At 41.7% G+C, this 23,084-nt stretch overlaps 3 protein-coding genes across 3 annotated transcripts; all 3 read left to right on the top strand. All coding sequences in view use genetic code 11, as the record gives it.

Moving 5' to 3' along the window:
• Positions 1-5,574: 5,574 nt before the first annotated feature.
• On the top strand, positions 5,575-10,188 carry EGR_00050 (Lipoma HMGIC fusion partner-like 2 protein; the record flags this gene model as incomplete). Its single annotated transcript, XM_024489299.1, has 4 exons — positions 5,575-5,670; positions 5,706-6,201; positions 9,806-9,933; positions 10,063-10,188. 4 exons carry the CDS (start codon positions 5,575-5,577, stop codon positions 10,186-10,188), a joined length of 846 nt encoding a protein of 281 aa, XP_024355977.1.
• Positions 10,189-11,732: 1,544 nt separating this feature from the next.
• Positions 11,733-12,733, top strand: EGR_00049 (Eukaryotic translation initiation factor 4E; the record flags this gene model as incomplete). The annotated part of the gene is made up of 3 exons (XM_024489298.1): positions 11,733-11,791; positions 12,091-12,339; positions 12,457-12,733. The coding sequence occupies 3 exons, from the start codon at positions 11,733-11,735 to the stop codon at positions 12,731-12,733; spliced, it is 585 nt and encodes a 194-aa protein (XP_024355976.1).
• A 3,440-nt stretch (positions 12,734-16,173) lies between these two features.
• Positions 16,174-22,549, top strand: EGR_00048 (NCK-interacting protein with SH3 domain; the record flags this gene model as incomplete). The annotated part of the gene is made up of 10 exons (XM_024489297.1): positions 16,174-16,341; positions 16,372-16,463; positions 16,497-16,600; positions 16,633-16,862; positions 16,945-17,121; positions 17,622-17,841; positions 18,377-18,457; positions 19,145-19,486; positions 19,652-20,124; positions 22,325-22,549. 10 exons carry the CDS (start codon positions 16,174-16,176, stop codon positions 22,547-22,549), a joined length of 2,112 nt encoding a protein of 703 aa, XP_024355975.1.
• Positions 22,550-23,084: the final 535 nt, after the last annotated feature.

The raw sequence follows: 23,084 nt of genomic DNA, 5'->3' as shown, positions 1-23,084 counted from the left end.
AGCACTAGTCAAACATTTACAGGAGTAAACTACACTGCTTTCTTCAACATGCTAATCAACTAGGCCGATCGAATTCTCTCGTCAGATTTATCTGTCGATAAATAGCCTAAAAGTGTTTACGCGGTGTTAAAATTCCATGCGGTAGGAGAAAATATTACATAAGCGGGTGTAATTCTTATGAACTTTGCTGTTACGCGGCTGTCACGTTGGAATCGTCAAGCGACAAATACAATATCTTTCGACAAAAATAGGTTTTTTGGTTCTGTGATATGCGTTCATTTTCCCTTTTGAACGGCTCTCTCCTTATCTATTTCTCTCCTAAAACCTTCGTCTTTGTTAATTTTTAGATACGAATGCGAACTAGTGTGATTAGTGTGCGGTTGTAATCAATTAAGTAAACCATCAAACTCTGCTAGAACACTTGCGTTTTAGATTGACAGAGAAGTATGAAAACAACAGAAAAGCGACTGTTTTCAACAGAGGGCTTCCCCAAACGTTTTGCTAGTTCATGCTTAATGGAATATTGTATAAACAACTATTTTTTGCCAGCAGTGTTTGCTCTGTTTCACTTTTTTGTGATTAACTGGGTAGCCATGGACTGAGTGCGTCGGTAACTATGACATAAGAATTGTGGTTTACGCTTAAACTGAGCGATCTAGTAATCCCGATTCCTTATGCACTTAGTTATAATCTAGATACTAGTGTCTAAGCTGTGTAAATGGAACACTATCCAAACTTTCTTTATCCTAATATTTCGTTTTACGGTGTGAAGACATATCGGCGGGGAAGGAGGGTGCGCTGGCGGTAAAACATGAGAAATCTGAGGATGTCTCGCCAAAATCTCAACAAGATTCGCTTCCTGGTGACACCGCAGATTCATTTAAATCGACGAGCGTTATGGACTCCGTCTCCACACCACCCCGAGTCAACATAACAGCCACTCCCATGGCCGCCGCCTCCCTCTCCTGCAAATCAGACAATTGCAGTCGGTCGTCCATTAGTATCCGATCTTCCGAAGCCCAACGTCTTCTTAAGGAGGGCTTTGATGTTATGAAAACAGTGGCCGATGCCAAGCTTGTACTTTTTCTTATCTTGTAATTTTGCTTTTTGCTGAAATATTTCAAATGGCATTATTTGTTTTTACATGTAATTGACGTAGTTGGAAGATGAAATTTGAATCCACTAAGTGGTATTGAATGCCTTTCAGCTTCTTAACACCACTTCAATGACCCAACGTGCTCTGGGGAACACAATTTTGGGGCTAAGTCAAGCCTCTGTCTCTGATCTTCTTTGCAAATGCCGACCGTGGGATCAGATTTCCGGCAACAAACCCAGAGAGTCCTATGTGCGACTCAAACTCTGGGTGGATTCAGTACGTTTGGCTTCTGGACTTAATGATGGTGAGTTTTGCCCCTTTGGCTTATTTTTCTTTTGCACATTAAAAGAACTTTCACAACCTTAACATGAATTCTTTTTGGTTTGCTGAGTGGCAATAAATGAGTGAACCGTGTTGCTTATTTTGTTATTTGCTTTTGAATGCGGAATTTATCTTTTATTCCCTCCCATAAGACGGTACAGCAATGGTACAACTAATTCGTGGCATTCACTGTGACGCTGTGGTATGCAGAAAACTAGATAAACAACCATTGTGCCATATGCTAAGGAAATTCTATAGAATTTTGTCAATTATTACCTGGAGCACTGCATAATTTATCTTTTTCCGTCAGACGCCAGTGAAAATGTCGCGGAGCGGAAGTCAAAGCGCCAACGTACGGAAAGTGGATCTTCCGCTGTAGTAGACACGGAATCAAAGCAACTAACTAATCAACAGTTAGACGTCCTCGTCAACTTTTTTGACCAGTGCCCTCAGCCCGATCCCAATGATATCAGTGAACTTGCGAAGCAAATTTGCTGTTCTCTTGAAGATGTAAGCATTATTCCGATAACATTTTATGCCCATACTCTATTAAAGTAATTATTGTTTGCCAAACAATTTAAGGAATCTGTTCATGACCCGGAGAGTGGTACTCAAGGAAACTCAAAATGGTTGTCCGTAGTTTTCGTGCCTGCTTCGTGAGGAAGCAACACGCGAATGAATGGGTTTGAAATTTGCCTGACGGTGATTGATGGGGGTGGCAGAATCTGGCTGAGGAGGGGGTTTTCCTTCAAACGCTTAGCACTGTCTAATGAATGGCAGGCTTTCGAGCATAATTTTGACCGCATTTTTTGCCTGTTCCAGGTCGCTCCTTTATGTGGCGAATAGGCAAAAGCTTTCGGCAGACTACGAATCACGTCTTTTTTGTCTATCGAGGGGGTCGTACACTGATTCCCAGATTAACCACGTTTAATAACCATGTCCTGGGATCTCAAACAAAAGGAAAAGCATAATTTTAATTCATTAATTACGGTATTTGGTTTAGTGGTAGAGCTGAGTATCCCCTGCTCCTGCATTCTTCAAGTCGGGCTTTCAATCTCATTTTTCTGCTGTTATGTTCGTTGTCTCTCACCTTACTTCGATATTTAACATGGCATACGGGCTTTTCGGAATTCTTGGCATACTTGCCAATTTTCAGGTGCATTACGCTCACCGAAGCTAATTTACTAATGAATGGATAATTTTGGCTAATATATTGATGACTTATTTTGTTGGCATTCGATTTTTTGTCATAAAATAACCCATTTTTTGTTTAAATGCCGTCATGCATCTGACAATGATGCTTTTTTCTGCCTTCTAGGTCAATGGCTGGTTTGAAACGCGTAGGCTGGGTGGAAAAATATCAACTTCTTCTTCGATAATGAAGGAGGATCACCTTCAAAACACCATTGGTAAAGATAGCTCGCCAACACCTCAAAATAATCAGTCTCCAATTTCGACAGCGTCACTTAATCGCCGGAAGAAAACAGTGCCCACTCGCATCTTGCCCTCTTCCATGGAATCTCCCTCCGAGTCGGCAGTTTCGCCCCCTTCCACCCCTTAGCCACATTCCAGCTATCCCATGCCCTTACACGCACCGACCTCATCTACAACCTCCTAGTTCACATTTCCACTTGTTGCATTTGTCTCTTCTTGCAGACTCACACATTCTCGTGGGTGTGTGTGTGTCTGAGCATTTAATCCTGTTTCATTGTTGTTTTTTCAGCTTCTAGCTCTTCACAGCAATAATGTCTGTATATTTATATGGTTTTACTCTGTGTTATACGCCTTTTCGTTCCAGTGATCACAGATTAACAACGATGGATGACGAGGCTTGCCTTTTGCTATCCGACGTTCTTTAAATGGGTTCATATCGTTCTAATTTTGATTCATTATTGATAGAGATTTAGAGGCCGTGGATTATGAATGACCTCTGTCGCCTGTTTATTGTGTGACGACAACGCGTTTCTCAATCATGGATAGGTTAAAGTGTTGGAATTACGTAACATCGTGTTAACGTTCTATAGGCTGTAGTTCTGTGAGATTTATGCAAGGGTACGCTCTTACAATTTCGTTCGAGAACATGTGTAGCTATGCTTGTAGGCTCGCACGATATCTTGCGTCGTTGGGCTCGGTATAATAATGTGTTTATTTGCTATTGTTAATCTAAGCTTTCAGATCTACCACCCCCCCCCCCCACCTCCCAATTTTAATACGATTAGGTGGCGCACATTAAATCTTTCACAAAATTTTGGTCACTAAACACAAGTCATAAGGCCGTCTTCTTGAATTTCAAAGATTACATTTTCGACTGGTGCTTATTTGGATTCACTGCTTGAGTGTAGCATGTTGGATTCCGATCATATGAGTACATTTTGGGATAAAAAATAACTAGACTGACCAAACTCCCTATTATGCCTTCTTGCCATACTTTTTTTGCACAAAACAAAACTTCCTTTCCATTTTATTAGTTGGTCATAGGATTTGGTATATTTTGATGTATTTCGAGCGGGCGTCATGACAACGGGTGACAGTAAATGTTGTGTCAAATTGTATCTAAAATAGCGAGATTAATCACTTATTAACCTTTTAACAGGAGTACGCAATATGTCCTTGCCAAAATCACCTGTGCTGAAACTTTTTTTTTGGATTTTTTGGAATGGCATTGCTTCTTCCTCTTCAGAGGTTGCATGATTACTTCCACATGTTTTACCCATTCATTAAACGGTATGCATGTAAGACGCTCAGCCCCTTCATTGTGATCTAGTGTCTACCATGAAGATGGCGTAGCTCACGTCCCTGAGGAATCATTTTGGGTGCCTACAACATGGAGGAGGACATCTAGCATTAGTGGCACCTGCTGAAGCTTAATAGCCGTGACTTCATTATGCATAAGAAGGAAGTTGGGTTGGATCCCTTGGATGAATCGCCAGTCAGAGTTATGTCATTGGACTCTGCTTAGAGGTAGACTGCTGCTAACGTGTTTGTTGTTAAGCAAATCCGGCACTAGGGTGGGTAACTTCCCAGCATGCCACCGCGTCGCAGTTGGACCACTAGGAGTGGGGGAGATGCGTAGGTATGCGTATTTAGTGCTCGACTTGCGACTTTGAAATGGGGGACTATTGGTGATCAAATTTATTTTTCGTCGTGGTGACTTTTGTGCAGACGTCAATCATCTGCGGTAAGCTTTAAACCACCATCATTTTCCTAAAAGTTAACACCTATGAAAGAATCCACAGGAGGGTAGTACAAATCCTGCGGATTTTTAATATCGTAAGAGGTTTATCATTCAAGTGTTGATGCCATTGAACGTATGATAGTCTTGGCGCCATATTTTTTATCAATCATGGGTACCAGCTAGGCGATAGCACTCGAAGTAGTGTCCGGAAACTTCCCAGTTATCCTTAATATTGAAAGTCATTTTCGAACAAAGCAATATTCCTTTAATGCAAAAATAAGGATTGGCAAAAATGATTGTCAGATAAAGATGCATCACCGACCATAGCGAACCCAGAGAGACCTAATTAACACATTTTGACAAAATGTCGAGAGTATCTAATGAGGGAAGATACAATATAAAGCATTTATCTGTTGTTTTAAAACAGTTATTTCCTTTTAAACTGTAGAAAATATTAGCCGCTTATGAGTTTAAACTACCATGTTTTAGTTACTGTTTATTTGGTAATATGTTGTCTGCGTTATGCCAGGCTTGACACTGTTCTCGCTGTACTCTATGCGCTGCTGATACCCAATGTTTTCCCAATGGCACAACAAAGAGATCATATCTAATTCATCTATCTATCACTTAACTTACTCTAAGTTACCATGTCCCTTAAACGGAAGTGGGGCTTTGGCCAACTCGCGAATCATTCACGTCGTAAATAAAGGTATGTTTCGCAGGGTTCCTAACATTAAGCAGTATTTTTTACCTACCTCTGGAACTTCCAATAGAGATCCAGCAGTTTTATGCTTTCCTCAATGAGCATACAGGAGATGGAATCTGTCGCAATGTAAATGTCTCTTCATGTGTTCAAGCACTTTGCTACACACCTGAATCGGTAGACGTTGGATTATTCATAAGCCAGTAAAAAATAATCATGGCGCAAAATTCATATTAAAAAAAATCAAAACTTGTGTTTGTGTTTCAAACGGGCAGCATAATGGCTAAAGAAATTGGACCTCGAGTTGACCAATCGGATGGACGCACGCGGCAACGCGTGCGAGGCAATGTGCCTGCATCGCTAAGTAGCGTCGAGGTGTGTGCCATTCTGCCAATTCCTCTCCGGCTGAGATGAAGAGGATAGTAGTCAGTGTCGTTTCACTAGTATGGATGCTATTCTCCACCTCTTCCCTGGCCTTTATCCTTATCAGTCTCTTCAGCAACGGATGGCTGCAACGCGTGGAAATTGACAGCTCCATCTGGGAAACTAACTGCCAGACCATCTTGCACCCAACTAGCCCTGCGGCGTTGGAGACGCTGCACTACGCATCCCCTTCCCTTGGACCAGTGTTCAGTTGTGAGACCGCCTGTCCAGGCCACAGACCCGCCCGCTCGTTGCGGTGGATGTGGAACTCCGGGGCGCGCGTTTACTGCCGCCTCTCGCTGTGGGGTGGCGGCCAGAAGCCTGCGGTCTCGAACGCCGCCGCATGGACAGGTAGTCTGCTCCTCCTCAGTGGCGCTGGCATACTGCTGCTCGCCCACTTCCTCCTCTGTCTCTCCCTTTGTAAACGCGAGCTCTGTGGTCGCAGCGTCTTCCAGGTCACTGGACTCCTCCAATGCGTTGCCGGTGGGTTACAATTTCTTTACCTTACCGCATCGTCTGGTAATGCGGAGAACACTTATTTTCTTTTTAACTTCTTCCTCCGACAATTGCCATTGTTTAAAATATGTACACTTGTGAGGAATTTGGAAACTGTTTTGTATAAAGATCTTTTAGGACACTGGTTGAATTTCCTCTTGTTTTAGTGCTCAATAAAGTCTGAGAATCGTGCAAAATGATCAACTTGCAGTTTTTCACTCAATTTATGCAATTTTTGCTGATATCAAGCATTAATCCCTTTCCTTATGTCCGTTACAGTTTGCAATATAATGCTGTAAGTGCATTTTTGCTGTGTTATTTTTCATTAATCTCGTTCACCGGAAGCCAAATGATGACCACTTTCAGAAAAGTTATTGATAGGATACACTTATTAAACAGCATTGAAGCTATTCATTAAGGTTTATGTTGTCCTCTTCATGATTTAAAAGGCTGGAGAAATGGGAAAAGCAACCTCATGCAAACTTACAATTAAAATAAACAGTTGATGAGCCACCTTCATCCGAGTGATGAAAAGGTATTTCTCGCTAACTTCATGATAAATGTAAAGTAGCGATTCTAGTACTTTGAAACGAATTTGCTGCCTTAGGAGAGGGTTGTTTGGAAACTGCGTAAAATGCTGGATATGGTAGTTACTATCAATACATTGCTTCCAAATTCAACTCAAGAGGGGATTCCAGTCTTATGAAAACAAATTAGACATGGAGAGTACAGAATCGAAAATACCATGATGAAAAGGGTGAGGTTTATTCGTCGGTGTCTGTTTCAATAAAGGCGTTACAGAAGCCCGAATAATCAATACATATAAACAAACCTCTTAATTATTCACTTATCATAAAGTTCCTTCGAAAGACGACAGAAACTACTCCTGATGAGCTGATGACGGTCGGAGCGTGTGCATTTAATTCCCAATGTGTGGCGTGTACGAAATTAAATACGGTGCAGCTTACACACCTCCCCTCTGCCTGAGCTGCTTTTGGGCACGGTTTAAAACTAAGGCCCTGGAGTTAATTTTTTTCACTCCGCCAAATTAGCTGGAACAAAGGGGTCAGACAGGCTCTTCAGCATATTAGTGGAAAACGATATTTTCATTTCGGCTCAAAATTTTGCTTATCAGGCTGTGACACATGGAACATTAGATGAAACCTGAACCAATGGTGTTGTGGAACTGCAGACCTTGCGCTGTTTATTCCATTTCATGATGGCAGCTCATGTTGGCCGTGGTGACCGCGTCCCCTTTATCGTAAGGTGTTTTGACAAATTGCCCACCACCCCTTGTGCTTCGCACAAGACTCGATACTCCAGTGGGAAGACCATGTGTTCAGTGTGCAGTAACCCTGTAGCAATTCCCAAATCAACCTGTCTTGTCTGTCAACCTTTCCTTAAGTAGTTTCAGTTTATGTCCTCCTATTAAAATGATGCTAGACACAGCAAGTAAGTTGGTCCTGTAAATCCATATTTGAATTTGTGAGTTTGCGACTTTGAAAGGGTTTCATTCACTATAAACTATAGCACTCGATCAACTTCTCCATATTTATTTTTAGGTATTTTATGAAATGAAGACCTTGCTTTTGGCTATTTACTATATTTTGGCTTTTCTTCTGATTTCCCCTAGGAAAATCACCATGCATTTATCTGTGTTTAAACACAAATAATTTCTTTTATACTCCCGTCTAACTTCTTTTTGTCTTTTAAGTTATTTAATGCCGCTTTAGGAATTGAAGAACTTTAGTCTCTGCATTTAGGGTTTGAACTCAAAGCTGATATAAATCGGGGAATGCGTTACATCTTAACAAATTTTTACTTCCCCGTGTTTTTTTAAACACTTAGCGCGAAAAAAAAATCTGCCTTTGAAATCCGTGGATGGAGCCCAGCGGCACATCAATACACTTTGGTCATTAATGCCTCTGACCTCTGCCTGTTCATTGCTAACTCGAAATTCGTGGATTTTGAGTGTTAAAAGACTACCTTGGAGCTCAGATTTAAATAGCTTTTTTCGATGTGAATGAACATTGGATGAACACAAGTAATTAATGTTTGAGACTCTTGCTTAGTTTGAGTTTCTCTTGTGAAACGCGGTTAAATGATACCTTTTTGAAATTTAAACGCACCTAATGCAAGAATTTGTAGACAAAATAATGTTTCAAACGCCCATAATTCCATGTGTTAATTCATGATCTTTCATGTCCATTTTAGAAATGGCAAGATAGGGAAGGTAAAACCTTAGTGTAGTTCAATGCCGGCTGCCACCGTAACGGTTGGAACGCTCCCTGAACACGCCTTTTTATGCTCGCAAGTGCGACTAAAACTAAGTGTAGCGTCATGTGGCATGCAGGCACGCGCGTCTTACGCACGGACCTCGAAGACACAACCCTACCCACCCACCTACCGAAGGAGGATTTATGCAAAATATAACGAGTTCCTCAGGTGCGGTCTCCGAATCTGAAGCTAAATCCGACCTTAACGTGCCTGTTGCAGTTTATTTTAAGACTATAGACGTATCCACCGTTTCATCTAGCACCTTTCTCACAAAGATTTTTTTTTAATTAGCCAAATCTCATACATATAATGCTTGCCAAATGCCTTCAATGTTAGCTTTTCTGTAAAAAAACTGTTCAATATGATGATCTTTCTGGGTGGATCATTTGCGACTTCCGTGGGGATCCGCTGTTTACATTTCATTATTTGAAGTAGATAATACAGAGCAATGCTAGAAATCTACCTTTAGTCGATTGATAGGAGTTTGTCACATTAGGCTCCACAAAGCAACCGCAGCAGCTACATTGTGCAGTATAGATAGGTATTAACCTGATGTACAACTCATTGGCACACCGAATTCTTTTATTACCTGACCAAATGTCTTTATTCCGCATTCAGTCTGTTTATACTCAGTATTATTTTGTAAGCATCAAAATGCCGACTTCTTCCAGAACCCATAAAAGGAAAAATAAACAACTGGCAAGTGTTAAAAGTTTGTTTCTGTGAAATTCCAATCTTCACAATGCAGGACTAGCTATAAGTTGGGGCAAGGTAGTGCTGAAATCCGTTTGCTATAAGGTGTTTAAGTTAAACTGAATCTTACAATTCCGTCCTAGCTTGCTCTTTCCGATGTCCCACTTTAGTTCTTCCGATACTACCTAATTGCTTCACTGAGTATAAGAGAAAGGCAGTTTTAAAACATGCTCGAGACACAAAACTAATACAAACGAATTGTAAATGAAGATTAGTCTATTAAATGGGTGTTGAGTGAAAATTATACTCTATGTGATATAAAAGATTAAGACAAATAAGAGAATAATACGAATTTGATTTACTATGGCCTTGTTTCCAAAACCAATGACCTCACACAAATGCGTGAATTGAATTAATTCGCCTACTGTTCTACTTGACAAAAGTTACTATCACTGTCCTATTTAAAGAAATGCTGTTTCGTCTACATCTTATTCACATAAGGTTATGGTGGGAAATGTAGTTTCGGAAGACGCCTGCATAGGCATGTTTGCATGCACATTTGAAGAAGTAGGTGATGGGTAAGCTGGAGTGCATGTTGACGGTACTGTGACCTTTTCTTCAGACCTTCTACTCCTCGCCGGGCTGTTTGCGTGGCCCGCGGGCTGGGCCTCCATTCCCGTGCAGGAGGTCTGCGGAGCTTCGACAGCGCCCTACCAGAAAGGGAACTGTGAGTGGAGTGAGTGCCTCGAAGTACTTTCGGTTTAGCCATTAAACGGTAGAGGGTGTTGTCTTATAATCATTATCTGATCCTGCATTTATGTGCATTTTAGCGCAATGTCCCATTTTTAACTTCGTTGGAGTCTGCCTACTATTTGTTAGCGCCCTCCTAGCGACGTTCGCCGACCGATCGATAATGCAGCCTTCAGCGATGCGTCGGATGTTGATTACGGACAAACCCGTCATATTTGTTTAACAAGGCTTCGAGACACTGCCTCCTCTCTGTGATCCTAATATTTTCACCTCGAATAAATCAAAGTAGTTTGCACTGCCAGACATTCTTATTTATCACTTCCGCACTAAAATTACCCCATATCATTTCCAGATCAATCAGGGGTTTCAAAGGGAGTCGCCTTATCACCCTGGTGAAACTTGCCATATAGGGACTGTGCATTTTGAACAAGCTAATTACAAAGTAAGTTGGACGCTTTGGATAATTAAGGTTTTGGACAGCACATACTACATGTATGTATAGCTCCCCCGTTCTTCCATAAAGTCGTAACATGCCGGAGTACTGTAGTCCGAAGGTCAAGATGCAATACTTTACTTGTATAATTCCGTATCGGTACTTCTGCTCTGCCGAATGGCCTCCGGGCCATGCTAGCAGCCTCAGCTCTTCGGCGCGTCAGTAATACGCTTTCTGAAATATCACTATGACTTCCTACGCCTTCAGAGAAGACTCGGGATGTTGCACTTGCCGCCGAGTGGTATTATAACCTCCGGCGACTGAAGCGGCCGCGCAATTGAAAGCAAATATAAAAAAGGCATCCAACCACCACATGCATATATATCGATGGAATTTTGCATACTTTTCGCGAATTTATGCAATTATGATAATGCACATATTACACCTCCCCTACTAGATATTTTTCAAATCGTGAAAACATTACGCTTACTATTCGTTGCGCCTTTAGTTCAATCGGTCCACAAAATTATGGGTTTCGTCGCTAGGGCCACCTAATACAATTCCATAAGCATTAAAACAAAGATGCTCAAATTAGCGAGGCTTTCTCTGTAGCCCTGCCAGTTGTCAAATGTAGCTACTGTTTGATCCTCTGCGTTTTATTTGACAATGTATAATTTTACTCACAAATAAAGCCTAATCACTGGTGATTGAAGGCAAGCGCCTTGCTAAAGTTAAAATAAATGGGAAATTAATGGCAAACTACTGGCTCGATTGCGTAAATTAGTGTTTATTAGAAGCTGTCCAACAGTTTTGAGGGTATAGTACTGTAGTGTCCCGGGACTCCCTGAAGACGAAAGAAGACATAATACTCGGGCAGAATATGTATTCAGCGCAGAGTAGGTGTCTGGGCTATTGGCATGGCCCAAAAGGCCGGCCCACCCAACGAGATAAAAGGGGGATTATTCGAAGTACAAAAGTGGCGCCTCACCAGTGCCGAGGGATAAACCACTGTCGTATTACAGTACTGCATGTTTTATTTGAATGTTCCAAGCTACGTCTGCATGTGAAAATTTGTAGGGAAGAGAAGCATGCAAGATGCAGCCTGACTGAGTAGTTTTGCAAAAGCGCTGTTGCATTAGTTTTGAGCATGTCTCGTCGGTTCTGCGCCACAACAGAATGACAAATGAACACTACACATTATCGCAGGTGGGGTTGCATTATACAAGTCTACAAAAGTGATTGTGTTTTTTACGCTTTTTAGTTAAAATTCCTATTTCTGCATCAATTTAAAACATATACCTTAGTTTTACTACACTGCCCAAAATTCCGCACGTTTTGTCGTGCCATTGCGACTACTAGTACTAAAATGGCTGTAGTGGAGAGGGGCGAGTTGGGGGAGCCTGACGGTCATTATCTTCAGTATTCGTGAGTGCTTACATGTTGATTAGTTGTACTCACCCATCTTATATTCTGGTGTGCACTACAAAAGGATAATTTACTATTTTAAAGTGTGGGAGCATTTAAGTCAATGCTTTGTCGTTTGGCCCAGTTTTTTCTGATGTTGCAAATAAAGCACTTCGTCTTTTACACTCACAAGTATGTTTCAGCCACTCTTTGACTTACACATATTGACTTGGGCCTAATATTTTGTCCGTTTTTAATGATTATCTTCAGTTTTTCGCAAGTGTTAGCTTTAACGCGTGAAATCTCTTCCATTCCGTTAGTTGGAATTTCTTTGTCTTCAATTACTCTCTTGGCCTCGAATGGGAACAGCGGATGCAGAAGGTCACCACCTTCAATACGGTGGAGAGGTTCTGGAGCATGATGCTGCATACTCTGCCACCGTCGGATATTGCAAATGGCACAGATTTATATGTTTTCAAAGATGGCATCCAACCCATGTGGGAGGACCCGAAAAATGAGAATGGCGGTCGGTGGCTAATTAATGTGCCTAGCCTTAACGAAGTCAATCGGTATCTTTTTTATTTGTTTTTTTTTCCGGTTCTGAAATGTATTTGTCTACCTTGTGTGTTGCTGCGTGGAGTGACGATATTATCACCACTTTATGATTTGGCTTTAAACTTGCTAAGGTATTGGGAGGAACTTCTGATGCTGATCGTTGGCAACGCTTGGGAGACGGAGGAGGAATCCGAGGAGATTTGTGGTGCAGTTTTTCAGCCACGCACTCGGGGTGTTAGGCTCAGTCTCTGGACATCGAACTGGCAAAATAAGGAGAGTATTATGCGGATCGGTCGTCGGATAAAGGAGGTTCTTGAGTATCCAGATCGCCTTTTTTACCAGACCGTAGAAGAACAGAAGAATCTCCCCAAAGGTCAAGACGTTGCTGGTGGCATATATTCTCTGTAATTCCTCTGTCCCTGTGCTTAATGTATATTGAATATGGGCACGGGTGGATTATTATTACTGATGCTCTATAACATTGGCTACTTTTCGTTTATTTAGTTTCCAGTGTGGCCGTGCCAGGCTGTTGTGTTTCTGTGTTTTGAAGAGAAATTATAGTTCCGAGTCCTGGAATTACTGCCCCATCAGTTTAGGTTTTTCATGAATGGTATCCATATTTCTTTTTTCGTGTCTTCGTCCTGTTACATTCAGAATCTCAAAACCGAGGCCAATGCTTCCGCGGCATTGAAGCTAAAAAATCTTTTATGGTGGGGTGTTCGGTCTGAGTTTCCATAATTGGTTTGTTTTCTGCCGTTAGTAGGTGTCCTTCAGGTTGCATGTTTCTTATACTCTTTTACAGTTAACTTGTTGGTTTACGTTTTCCACGTTTAACCAACTGGTGCTTCATCATCGTGGTGACTCTCATCGTTTAAGTATAATTTTCAAATCAATGTAGCTCTTTGCGTTTCCTACTATCTTGGTTACCAAGGTTTGGTTCCCCTTGTAGTCGCCGTTTTTTGGTAGTGGTTATCGTTATCCAGTTGGCTCCACCCTTTGTGGGGGTGAGCGTAGTTGGAAAAACAACTGGATAGTTGAGTCATATACGGTATACTCCGAATGAAAGGGCTGGGGTCTCTTTTGTTGTCCAGTCCCCAGGCCTCTAGTGCATTTCGGTGGCTAGGTATGACGTGAGGGGCGGGGATATGCGAGGATAAAAATGCGCAAGCGATCTCAGTTTTCGCAGTTGGTAAATTGTAAGCGCTCTATCGGGGGTCTGCCTCTGAGCGGCATTTTGCGGCCCTTGGGTTCTGCCTTTGGTGGGTTGCCTCGCACCGTTGGTGTGCGAATACGATCACATTTGTGAAGCTGGTGGGTCGCGCAGTTTGATGGTGGCGTCCGGACAGGCGCCTGCAGCTGCGAGTCCTGGAGCGCGAGCGGGTGTCCCTGCTACGTCGCGTCCTCGGCTATCTCACGTGTTAGTGGGTGACGGAGACCTTAACTTCCCACGAGTCGAGGACAGAGTTTTGCAACCTTACAGTTTGCGTGGTTCGTATCCTGATCTAAGTTGCCCGTAGTCTCGGGCTTATTCTCACATTCCAACGCCAAGGAAAAGCACGTAGCCTAGGTTACTAAGCGAGGGGTTATGCTCTATGGGTGTTTTCCAGTAAGCCCGTAAGCCCGAATAGCATGCGAATTACTGGCTTGTACAGGGTGGGGAATGGGGTATAAAGATTTTTATCTGCTTCAACTAATCCGTCAGGCAATTATCGTCGTTGGAAGTAATTTACCGAGTGCAAAATTACTAACAGTATGCAGTTGTTAGTAGTGGTTAAATTACTCATTTTCCTCCACACCGTTAACGGGTGTAACTATTATTATTATTCTGCAGAACTATGGGTGTCGTCCCAAGTCTTCTCTGATGGCATAATAAGCCATCTCAGTACGTAATAAAATCTGTTAACACCTCATAGGTGCCGGGAGGCTGTGAGTATGCCCGGGAAGTCGTGCTGCCAGGCGGTAGTCTGAATTACAGAGACCAGAAATCCAGAGTAGCTTAACATACAGTTGACCAAATGTCGACTTTTTACGCTTCTACTATATAAAAAGTCAGGTGCCAAGTTCTTTAGTGGCGGATTAACATGAAATAGGTGGTTGCGTCTGGACTCAGTCACGTGTGCGTTAATGGATGGTCCGTGATTGAATTCCATGTACCAAACGGAAATATGCGTACCATGGGTTCCGACTTCCTTTATGAGCACGAACGTAACTAGAGCAGTGGATCTGATCAAACTGAGTTTAATGCATCCATTAAGTATTAAGCGAAATTGTGTGCATCCCTCCGGGAGTCTTACGCGAATGAATATGCTACTGCCTACATTTCCCATCTCGATAACTATAATTTATTTGTTTCCGCCAAACCAGTTGTGTTAATTTGTTTAAACTGTTGAGTTTTCAAGACACCAAATTTAAGTACTCACTTGATTATATCTCCAAATTGTTGTTAGGGGACCTCCGACTATTGTTCCTCAAAGTTAAAAATCGCTCAATTTGGTTCATTTGATGCCACAAGAAGAATAGCTAGTAATGTTGGATATAGTAGCCATTTTCGTCTCTGAAACATCAAATATACATTATTAGTATAACCTAAAATATGTGGATAAACTAGGTCCGCCCGACTTTCATTAGACACTTAAACAGTACACTGAACTGTATGTGACCTTCAGCGTCTGCGCTTCTTTCCACCTCGGTGATGTAACCGTTTAGACATGTTCACACCCCTTTACACCTATTTGCGTCTCATTATGACTTAAGGGGAGGCCCGGGGATCTACAACTTCAAATACCACTTTGTGGCAACGCAAGATCAGCTCTCACCTTTATCCATAGGCAGTTTTCATTGACTGTAGCAGTTCAGTGCTTTGTTTAACTGTGTACTTAACTGCACGAGTGCCTGAGACTTGGCAGGCTGTACTTCTGTTTTGCAGGATGGCCCCGAGGGTCATGTTAACAGTAGCTTGGCTCCCTTGCAACTCAGTTATGTGTTCTTCTACACAACCCTGGCTTATTACGACTTTAGCCAAGACCCGAGACACTATAAACCTTTTGACATCCGGCTGCGACGGCACGCTTCGTGACAGTACTGTAGCGCCCCGAGGCTTCCTTGAAGACAAAAGAAGACATAATACTAGGACATGTGTATTCATCGCAGAGAGGGTGTTTGGGCTACTGGCATGGCCCAAAGGCCGGCTCACCCGGCGTGGTACAAAAAAGGCCAATTCGAAAGTGGTTCCTCGCCAATACCGAGGGATAGACAACCATCGCATTACAGTGTACTTGAGGCTCTTGTCTCAGGAAATTGGCGAATTAGGACGGTGATTGACCTGCAAAATGGTAGGAAATAGGTAAATATAAACTATTTGGAGCTGCCTATGCTCATATAGAACAAATCCATACGTTAGCACCAAAATGACACTCTGTGGGCTGACGTTTTTAAATGCCTGTGACCTTCAACATTACGGCTAAAGGAATACCAAAATTAACTATAATTTTGATTAAAAGTTGTAAAGTTAGTGTTTAAAAATTGAAAAAGAAGTAGTTATGCTTTAAATATAACTAGTTGTGTAGTAAGTACCGAGGTAATGCATTTTGTAGCCAAAGTGAGCTCTCAAAAAAAACGCCATAAAAGCAATCTTACAAAATTACGGCGTATAAAAAGGTCTATTTTAGAAAGACATTTGTCTAGCTTACATATGCGAAATGAACTAATGACATTAACTTAACCAAGGCGAGGATCTTTGAGGCAAACTTAACTGACATAAAACTGACCAATCACGTTGGCAAAGTCTTGGCATTGAGCACTACTCTTGTCTCCTGGCAGCAACCAATTTCTAGGATTTATTGTACTGAATGTTTGTGTCTCGATTCCCGTTTACAGCGAGGTTTCCCCAATCTATTTCCTTTTCGGCTGGTGATTACTTTCTTGGCCTTCGAAAGGAGAATGATCACTGGCTATACGTATTTCACGAGGATGGGAGGCTGGGTGCGGTTCCTACTAATTATGTTGAAGAATCAAACGTATTTATCATTTTTCCTTTACCCTTTCAGTTTAAAAGCCCTGAAGATATGTGTAAAATAGTTGAGTCTGCAGTCGCTGCAATGAGTAACCAAGAAATTTATGAAAAAGAAAAGATTCTTAGGTGAGGTTATGGTTTATCGCTTAGTCACTTTAGCTACCTTAGGGAATTAAGAAGAAGTCTTGTCTCCGACTGCTCAAACGTCAATTTACCTAGTTTGCCTGTTCGTAATAAAACACGGCAATCTATAAAACCGATCGGTTTGTGATATACTGTGCATAGCATATTTCAGACACTCATTCTAGTACAACGGCGAAGAAGATTAGCGTTAGCAGGGAGGAAACCAAGAATGTTACGGTGCGGGCGCCTGGCGTTAGCTTTTTAATGCTCGATAAGCTAAGAAACTCCACCCTTGCCAGCTTCGGTCGATGCGTTAACGGATTCGTGAAAATGCTGAAGGTCCTGTCAGATGCAGACCCGCAGCTCACCACGCTTTCTAGTGAACTTGTATCAGAATTGCTTGTAAGGCATTCTTCTGCTCACCGCTGTTCTTGATTTTTATGTCGTAAATGCCGTTAAACGAGTCCTCTTTAAAACGACATAGGATCCAAATCCAACCGTAAGAAGATCTATTTACGTTCGAACTGAAGATTGGAAAGGTCTGCAAGAACACATAGCTCATTTGGAGCGGCGGGTAAAGGATCAGCAAGAATGCAGTTGGCCTTTGGTCGAAGACGATACGACAGTCATAAGTGACTTGGACGCATTTGTTGAACTTCTTGTAGGCTGTGTTGCTATTTGTAGTTTACAACGGTTCTGCTATTTGTCTGACCTTCAAAACACATATATCACTCCTAAATTCTTGATTGGGAAATTTTTTAACTTGTTTTGGTACTAGTCTACTATCTGTAATGTTTGCGCTTGCACGTCCTTGCACCTATAGTCAAAGTGAAGACTAACCATCATTTGTATACAGTATTTCAGCATCTTATGAACGCTTGCTGCATCCTATTTTTTTTCGTATTCTACTCTTCATTAGTTCTATTTTCAAGTTTGGACTCGGGAGGAAGTTTAGATAACATTTCTGGTTATCACAGGATTTTAATGTTGTTTCCATAAAAGGATCTTTTAGCAGCATTTCACATCTCCTCTACATTTCAACATTGCGATTCCTAGTTGACTCGTCTTCCAATTTAAGTAGTTTTTTCTTATTGAAAAAGCTTTTGATCAGTCAGATTCAACGCGTGCAATCGTGAATATTTTTCTTCTGTTTGAATTTAGTGTAATGCGGACCCAGATATGGTATGCACATGCCTGTCCAACGACCGACTTCCTTTGGCATTGAGCTACCTTTATCAGAGGGAGAAGAGGGCTCTCGTGCGACGATTCTACCTCTTGGTTACTGTGGCGACCTGTCACATACAGCCTGCCGTCTGGCCCGTCTATCTTGACTCGGGTCTACCGATGGAAATAATACGCGAAATCAAGTTTTCTGATGTTGGTAAGTATATTTTTTATTAGCTCCAACATAAAGCATCATTTACTCCCCTTCTTCGTTCACCCCTTGCTGAAGTTTTCCCCTATAATACTCACCATTTCTCGTTGTTTTTTTAATAGTTTTGCTCAGAGTGAAGTTCTAAACGTAACCACGCGTCCCACATACCTAATTCTCTTGGAGCATTTTCGAGCAAGTGTGACACCACCTTTGCCACTATTTAGTTACCGCTCACATGACCTTACTATCGTAGTCCGTTGGACTGACTTACGTACATCTTATGCCAGTGGTATCACTGTGCACTTCATAAGTTTAGATCAAAGGCTTTTATGAATTTTGCTAGTTATCACTTTTGATCTCACAATGGCATATTTGTATTTTCATATAAATTTACTGTTGAAAAGTGCCGTACGAAGAGGCACATTTATTTTGAGCCTCTTTCATACGCTCTATTCCCTAGCTATTTGAAATAAACATAGTTTGAGTGCAGGGGAACTTAATATGTGGATTTAAGGGCTATCATAAACCTTACCATTTCTAGGCTTTTTAGATTTCATTCTCGATCTTCGTGTACTAACGGTTCTGCTCACCAAAAGCAACCGTCTCCCAGTAAATCTTCAGAGTAAGATTTTTAAATGCTTTGTTTGAACATTCGGTGCTAATTTTGATTCAAAACCTTATTTAGTGTGTGGTCGTATTTTGTTAAACCGTGTTTCTGGTAGTTCCTTAAACCTTACTTGTGATTTTATGCACCTAATCGTGCCTGGATAACTGGTATCAACGCAAATAGCTATCAATCCACATCGAATACCTTTTTCAAATATGTTGCGCTAGGTTTATTAAACGGTTCTGATTTTGCAGCATTCTTTGCGCGTTTTTCAAAAAGTCATTTTGAGTTTTGGCTGTAAATCCCAGATAAATTACGCTTTTTACATAACTAATCGCGAGTTTTTCCGAATATTACGCAATGTCAGGTTCAACGTTCCGTTTTTCGTGAAACAGCTTCTACTCATCTTTTCTCTAAACTAACCTCAATGAACTGTGTAGATTTTCTTTAATAATCATGGCCGCATTTGTGTGATCATTTGGCTGGAAGATAACATTTTCAACAAAATATCTCTTCATCTATGCATCTTTGTGTGTACATGCGTTATAGTAACTACCATCGACAATTTAACTCCGTTCATCAAGTGAACCAGTTTTGCATACTTAATGGAATGCTATTTAACTTCTCGTTGAACAAATTGTAATATGCTCGATGGAAGGATCTATCACTACAGCTTCTAAGCTATTCAATTTATATTTTTAGATGAACTTAACGAGTCTTTCTTTGACTGCGTTTTCGGAAGAATATCTCGATCTGTGACGGACGAGGAGAATTCCATCAATGATAAGTCTCCCGTCACCGACGCTATGCGAAGACTCTACGTTTCTGACACAAAGTTACCACAGACCCAGGGTGATGGCATTGCTAAAACTACGTCCTCGATTCTTCTTCTTGACACTTTCGTTCAATTCGTGTGCGCCGCCAACCGTCACTTTTGCACTTCTCACTCAACTCCTCTCACACCCATCATGAATACGATGCTCAACAATCATGCTGCTACCAGGGACCTAATAGAGCGCCTTCTCTATATTTTCAACCGTGATGGTGGGTTTTAAGGCCTATACCAAGTAAACTCGGTCTGGCATTATGCGACGGGAATCTAATTAATGTACTTATTGTTCTGCCTAAAGGTTTTAGCTTAGTGTGAATGTTGTCGATTATAGTCAAATGCTCAACTTTTTTCATGAGGTCATTATTTCCCGTTTTTAGTTGATCCTCTAAACCTGGATGGTGTTTTATTCGTACGAAAGCTTCGCGGTGCTCTTCATGAGGGCTTTGACATCTCATCGCAACTCTACAGTGGTTTCTTGCTTTATGAGGATCCAAACAATGAGTCGGGTATGGGTCTGTTTGCTAAATCTCGTCGCCTTTCGTCCACTCAAAGTAGCGCATCTGAAAACGGAGCTGGTGCTGGCGAGGTTAGCGGGAGCGGTGAGCATGTTAACAGTGCAGGGGAGAGTGGTGTGCATGTAAGTGGTTCAGGAAAGAGTTCGCATCATCGTACAGGCCTAACAGATGCCACACTCCGTCTGGCTCCCGACACTCCACGCAACGCAGCTCGTAAACTCGTCGCTGACATCTTTTCGAACCGTGATACGGCTAACCTCATCTACCGTAACGATGTCAAGGTTGTGATCGATGTCATCATTCGGCAGATCTGCGATCTACCGGCTAACTCACCGGTGGGTTGCTTCTCGCAGCTATTCTCGTCGCTCCTGTCTGAGCGCATTAAATTGCAAACTATTCAGTCGCAAGCGTTAGTCGAAGTCAGCTCAGATGTTCTCTTCTTTGTTTTATTTGTCATTGATAGTCAAGCTTCATGTTTAATTCCTGGAAAATTCCATTATATTCAATTATTCATGGACTTACATGTAAATTGTATTTTTTAATGTTGTAGTGTTTTATTCTCTAGATTAATCTTCTTGATTAAAGGTGCACCTTGAAAAATCGTTGTGGTTTTGGTATTAGTAGTTTGATCATCCCTGTTTTATTGTAAACTAAAGTGCGACAAAGAATTGTGCGCATTGTGGTTCAATCGGGTCGCCTAATCATGTGTATCACTGGTCACACTTGGTATACCCTCATATGTACTTTCTACAATCACCGGTCCAGAAGCATAACACTAAGGCCATTGTAAAACACCTAGACCTTCACAAATTACGGTGTTTTCGTGTGGTGGTTGTCACGGTGCCTGATTTCCTTCATTGCCCATTGTTTGTCGTATCACCGTCATGCATTATTGTTCTGAATGCGGTTCTGTTTCGGTCTCTCTAAGGTCCCGCTACCACAAATGGCTTCGCAAAGTTTGAGGTTTCAAAGTGAGTTGCTATCAATTCAAAGTTTGGAGCATTCATGCTTCCTCAAGAGAGATTGAAGACTATCTTGAACGTTTTGAAATTTGGTGTCTAACTAGTAAGCACCTGAAGGCGAAATGGCAGACTGCTCAGTTCTCCGCAGTGATGGGAAATTATGCTTATGGGCTGATTATCATTCCCAGACCCTCTAGTTTCGTTTCCGTGTGCAAACCCAAAGAAAATTTTACTGGCTCATGCAGTTTGTGAACTTTGAGGCGTCTAAATGAGCTTTATATTTCAAATTCAGTTTCATGGTACTAATTTCAACTTCGGTAACCAATTGCACTCAACTCTGTGGCTCAGTAATTACTGAAGTAAATGCACCAGATCTGCAACAAAAGCTCTTGTTAATTCCGAGTTCCAATTTTCAGTTTGTCTTATCTCTGCGTAAACAGTATCAGAATGTGAAGGGTCTCGTGTCAGTTGAACCCACGATTCTGTACGACAGCTCTGAAAAGGTTGGGACGCCAACAGAATTGGGAGCTCAAAGGTGTAATTAAGTTATACAGCACCTGGAGACAACAAGAAAGCAGATCCATTACAACAAATTGATGTAACAACCGTAGGAGATGCCGTTTGAAGCAGTCGTTTGACCCGTTAACTTTGCAACGTTAGGCGTAATCGATACTGATAAAATAAGGTGATTTCAGTCCTTTTACCACAGTTCAAACACGTGCTGAAGAAGAAATTTCAGGTTCTGACTGTTTTCAACAATGCGTGTGAACATTAATTGGTACCGTTGAATTCTTCGTACCTCTTGTTTTCCCTAAATACCTAAAAACTGCTATAGACGTCAGATCCTTTGACATTTCTGCGTGAGGTTTTGCTGGATACTGGCGGCTCCTGACCTGACAACTTCTGGCTGTCTCATCTCAATCCTAGTAAATCTTCACCGGAGACATATTGGTCAAATTACCTATGGTGCGGCCACTTGCTGTGGAAGATAACTACTGATGCACTGTAGCAACAGAACTTCCAAGCAAAGCAACGACATGACTGCAAAACCCCTGAATCTTTTGCAAACCGGGGCGGAAGTGGTGATTACCACGATGCCTTATTGCTTTCATCACCCTTATTTTGTCGTATTACTGTCAGTTTACTAATTGTGCTGGTGAAAAATTGATATTTGCCGCACTAAGGCCCTGGTACCATGGTGTTCAACTGATTCTGGGGTTGTGTCTCGTACTCTGCGAACGTTGCAGTTTATTTCAGTTATTATGTTGCTAATTAGTCCCTACTCTAGGCACCGCTCATAAGCTATCTTCTGCTCTGAAATCTAACGTTCACTCCATGGCTGTGCTCAAATGTGGCTACAGTCAAACGAAAAATGCCGATATTTTTACTGCTTTCAAGTAGTTTCTGACTGGAACAGATCTTAATTTCTAGTGGATCATTTAACACCAGCATTTTTCTGCTTAAAATTGCTAGGTCCACTTGAAAGCTAGTGATTTTAGGAGTTGGATTTTTCATAAATAACTTTGAAAACTTTCTTGTGTTTCTCGATGCGAAACTTCATTTTTGTTTTTAGAATTTGGCTGAGTTCTTGTTTTGCATGGACAAGGTGATTCGCAACACCGATTACATGTCACGCTCTGGCGGTCCCTACCGCCTGGAGGATCTTCTTGAGGCTCTCCATGGAGTTGAGTTCAGCGCCAACACTTCCAGTGCTTTAAATTCGCGTGATTTTACCACCTCACGATCTCTGCGTCTAACTAATGACTTGCTCACTCTGCTCAGTGCAACGACCCATTAATGCATTGCTTGAGCTTCCATTCGTTTGGTCATCAACTTACTCATTCCATTCCTCAGCAATGTTTATTATCCTTACTTAGACCTTCTCTTTTCCTAACGTTTGCTTCTTCAACTTTGTTGTGTTATTTGCCCGAGGATTTTCTGCGACCAATAAATGCGTCGTTGCCTTGTCTGTGTATTTATAAAAGCGTTTTTCAAGTTGGCTGTTAATCCAATTTGTCTGTTGAAGCCCCCGTACATCTGTTTATCAGTGAACAGAATTCTCGTGTGGTTATACTCATGTCACCAGTTAAGAAAACGGTGATGGATTCTGGATCAAGTTTGATGCTGTCACACAGTCCCTGAATCTTTCATTCTGTTATCATGGATTTCATTGAACTTGTTGATCTTTTCTTTGTGTTATCAAATGTGAAGTTGTCCTTTATCTGCACTCACCTCATTGAATTGGGAAATCGACACCGAAATGCATTATTTCACAAGTGCCAACCAACGTTTGGATTTTCGTCGCAGAGTGTGTGTGCGATCCCTGCCGGGAT

The sequence above is a fragment of the Echinococcus granulosus genome (genome assembly GCF_000524195.1).
Source record: "Echinococcus granulosus chromosome Unknown EG_S00001, whole genome shotgun sequence".
Lineage (NCBI taxonomy): Eukaryota > Metazoa > Platyhelminthes > Cestoda > Cyclophyllidea > Taeniidae > Echinococcus > Echinococcus granulosus.
Note: the sequence above shows the minus strand (reverse complement) of the source record. Positions and strands in the feature narration are given on the sequence as shown.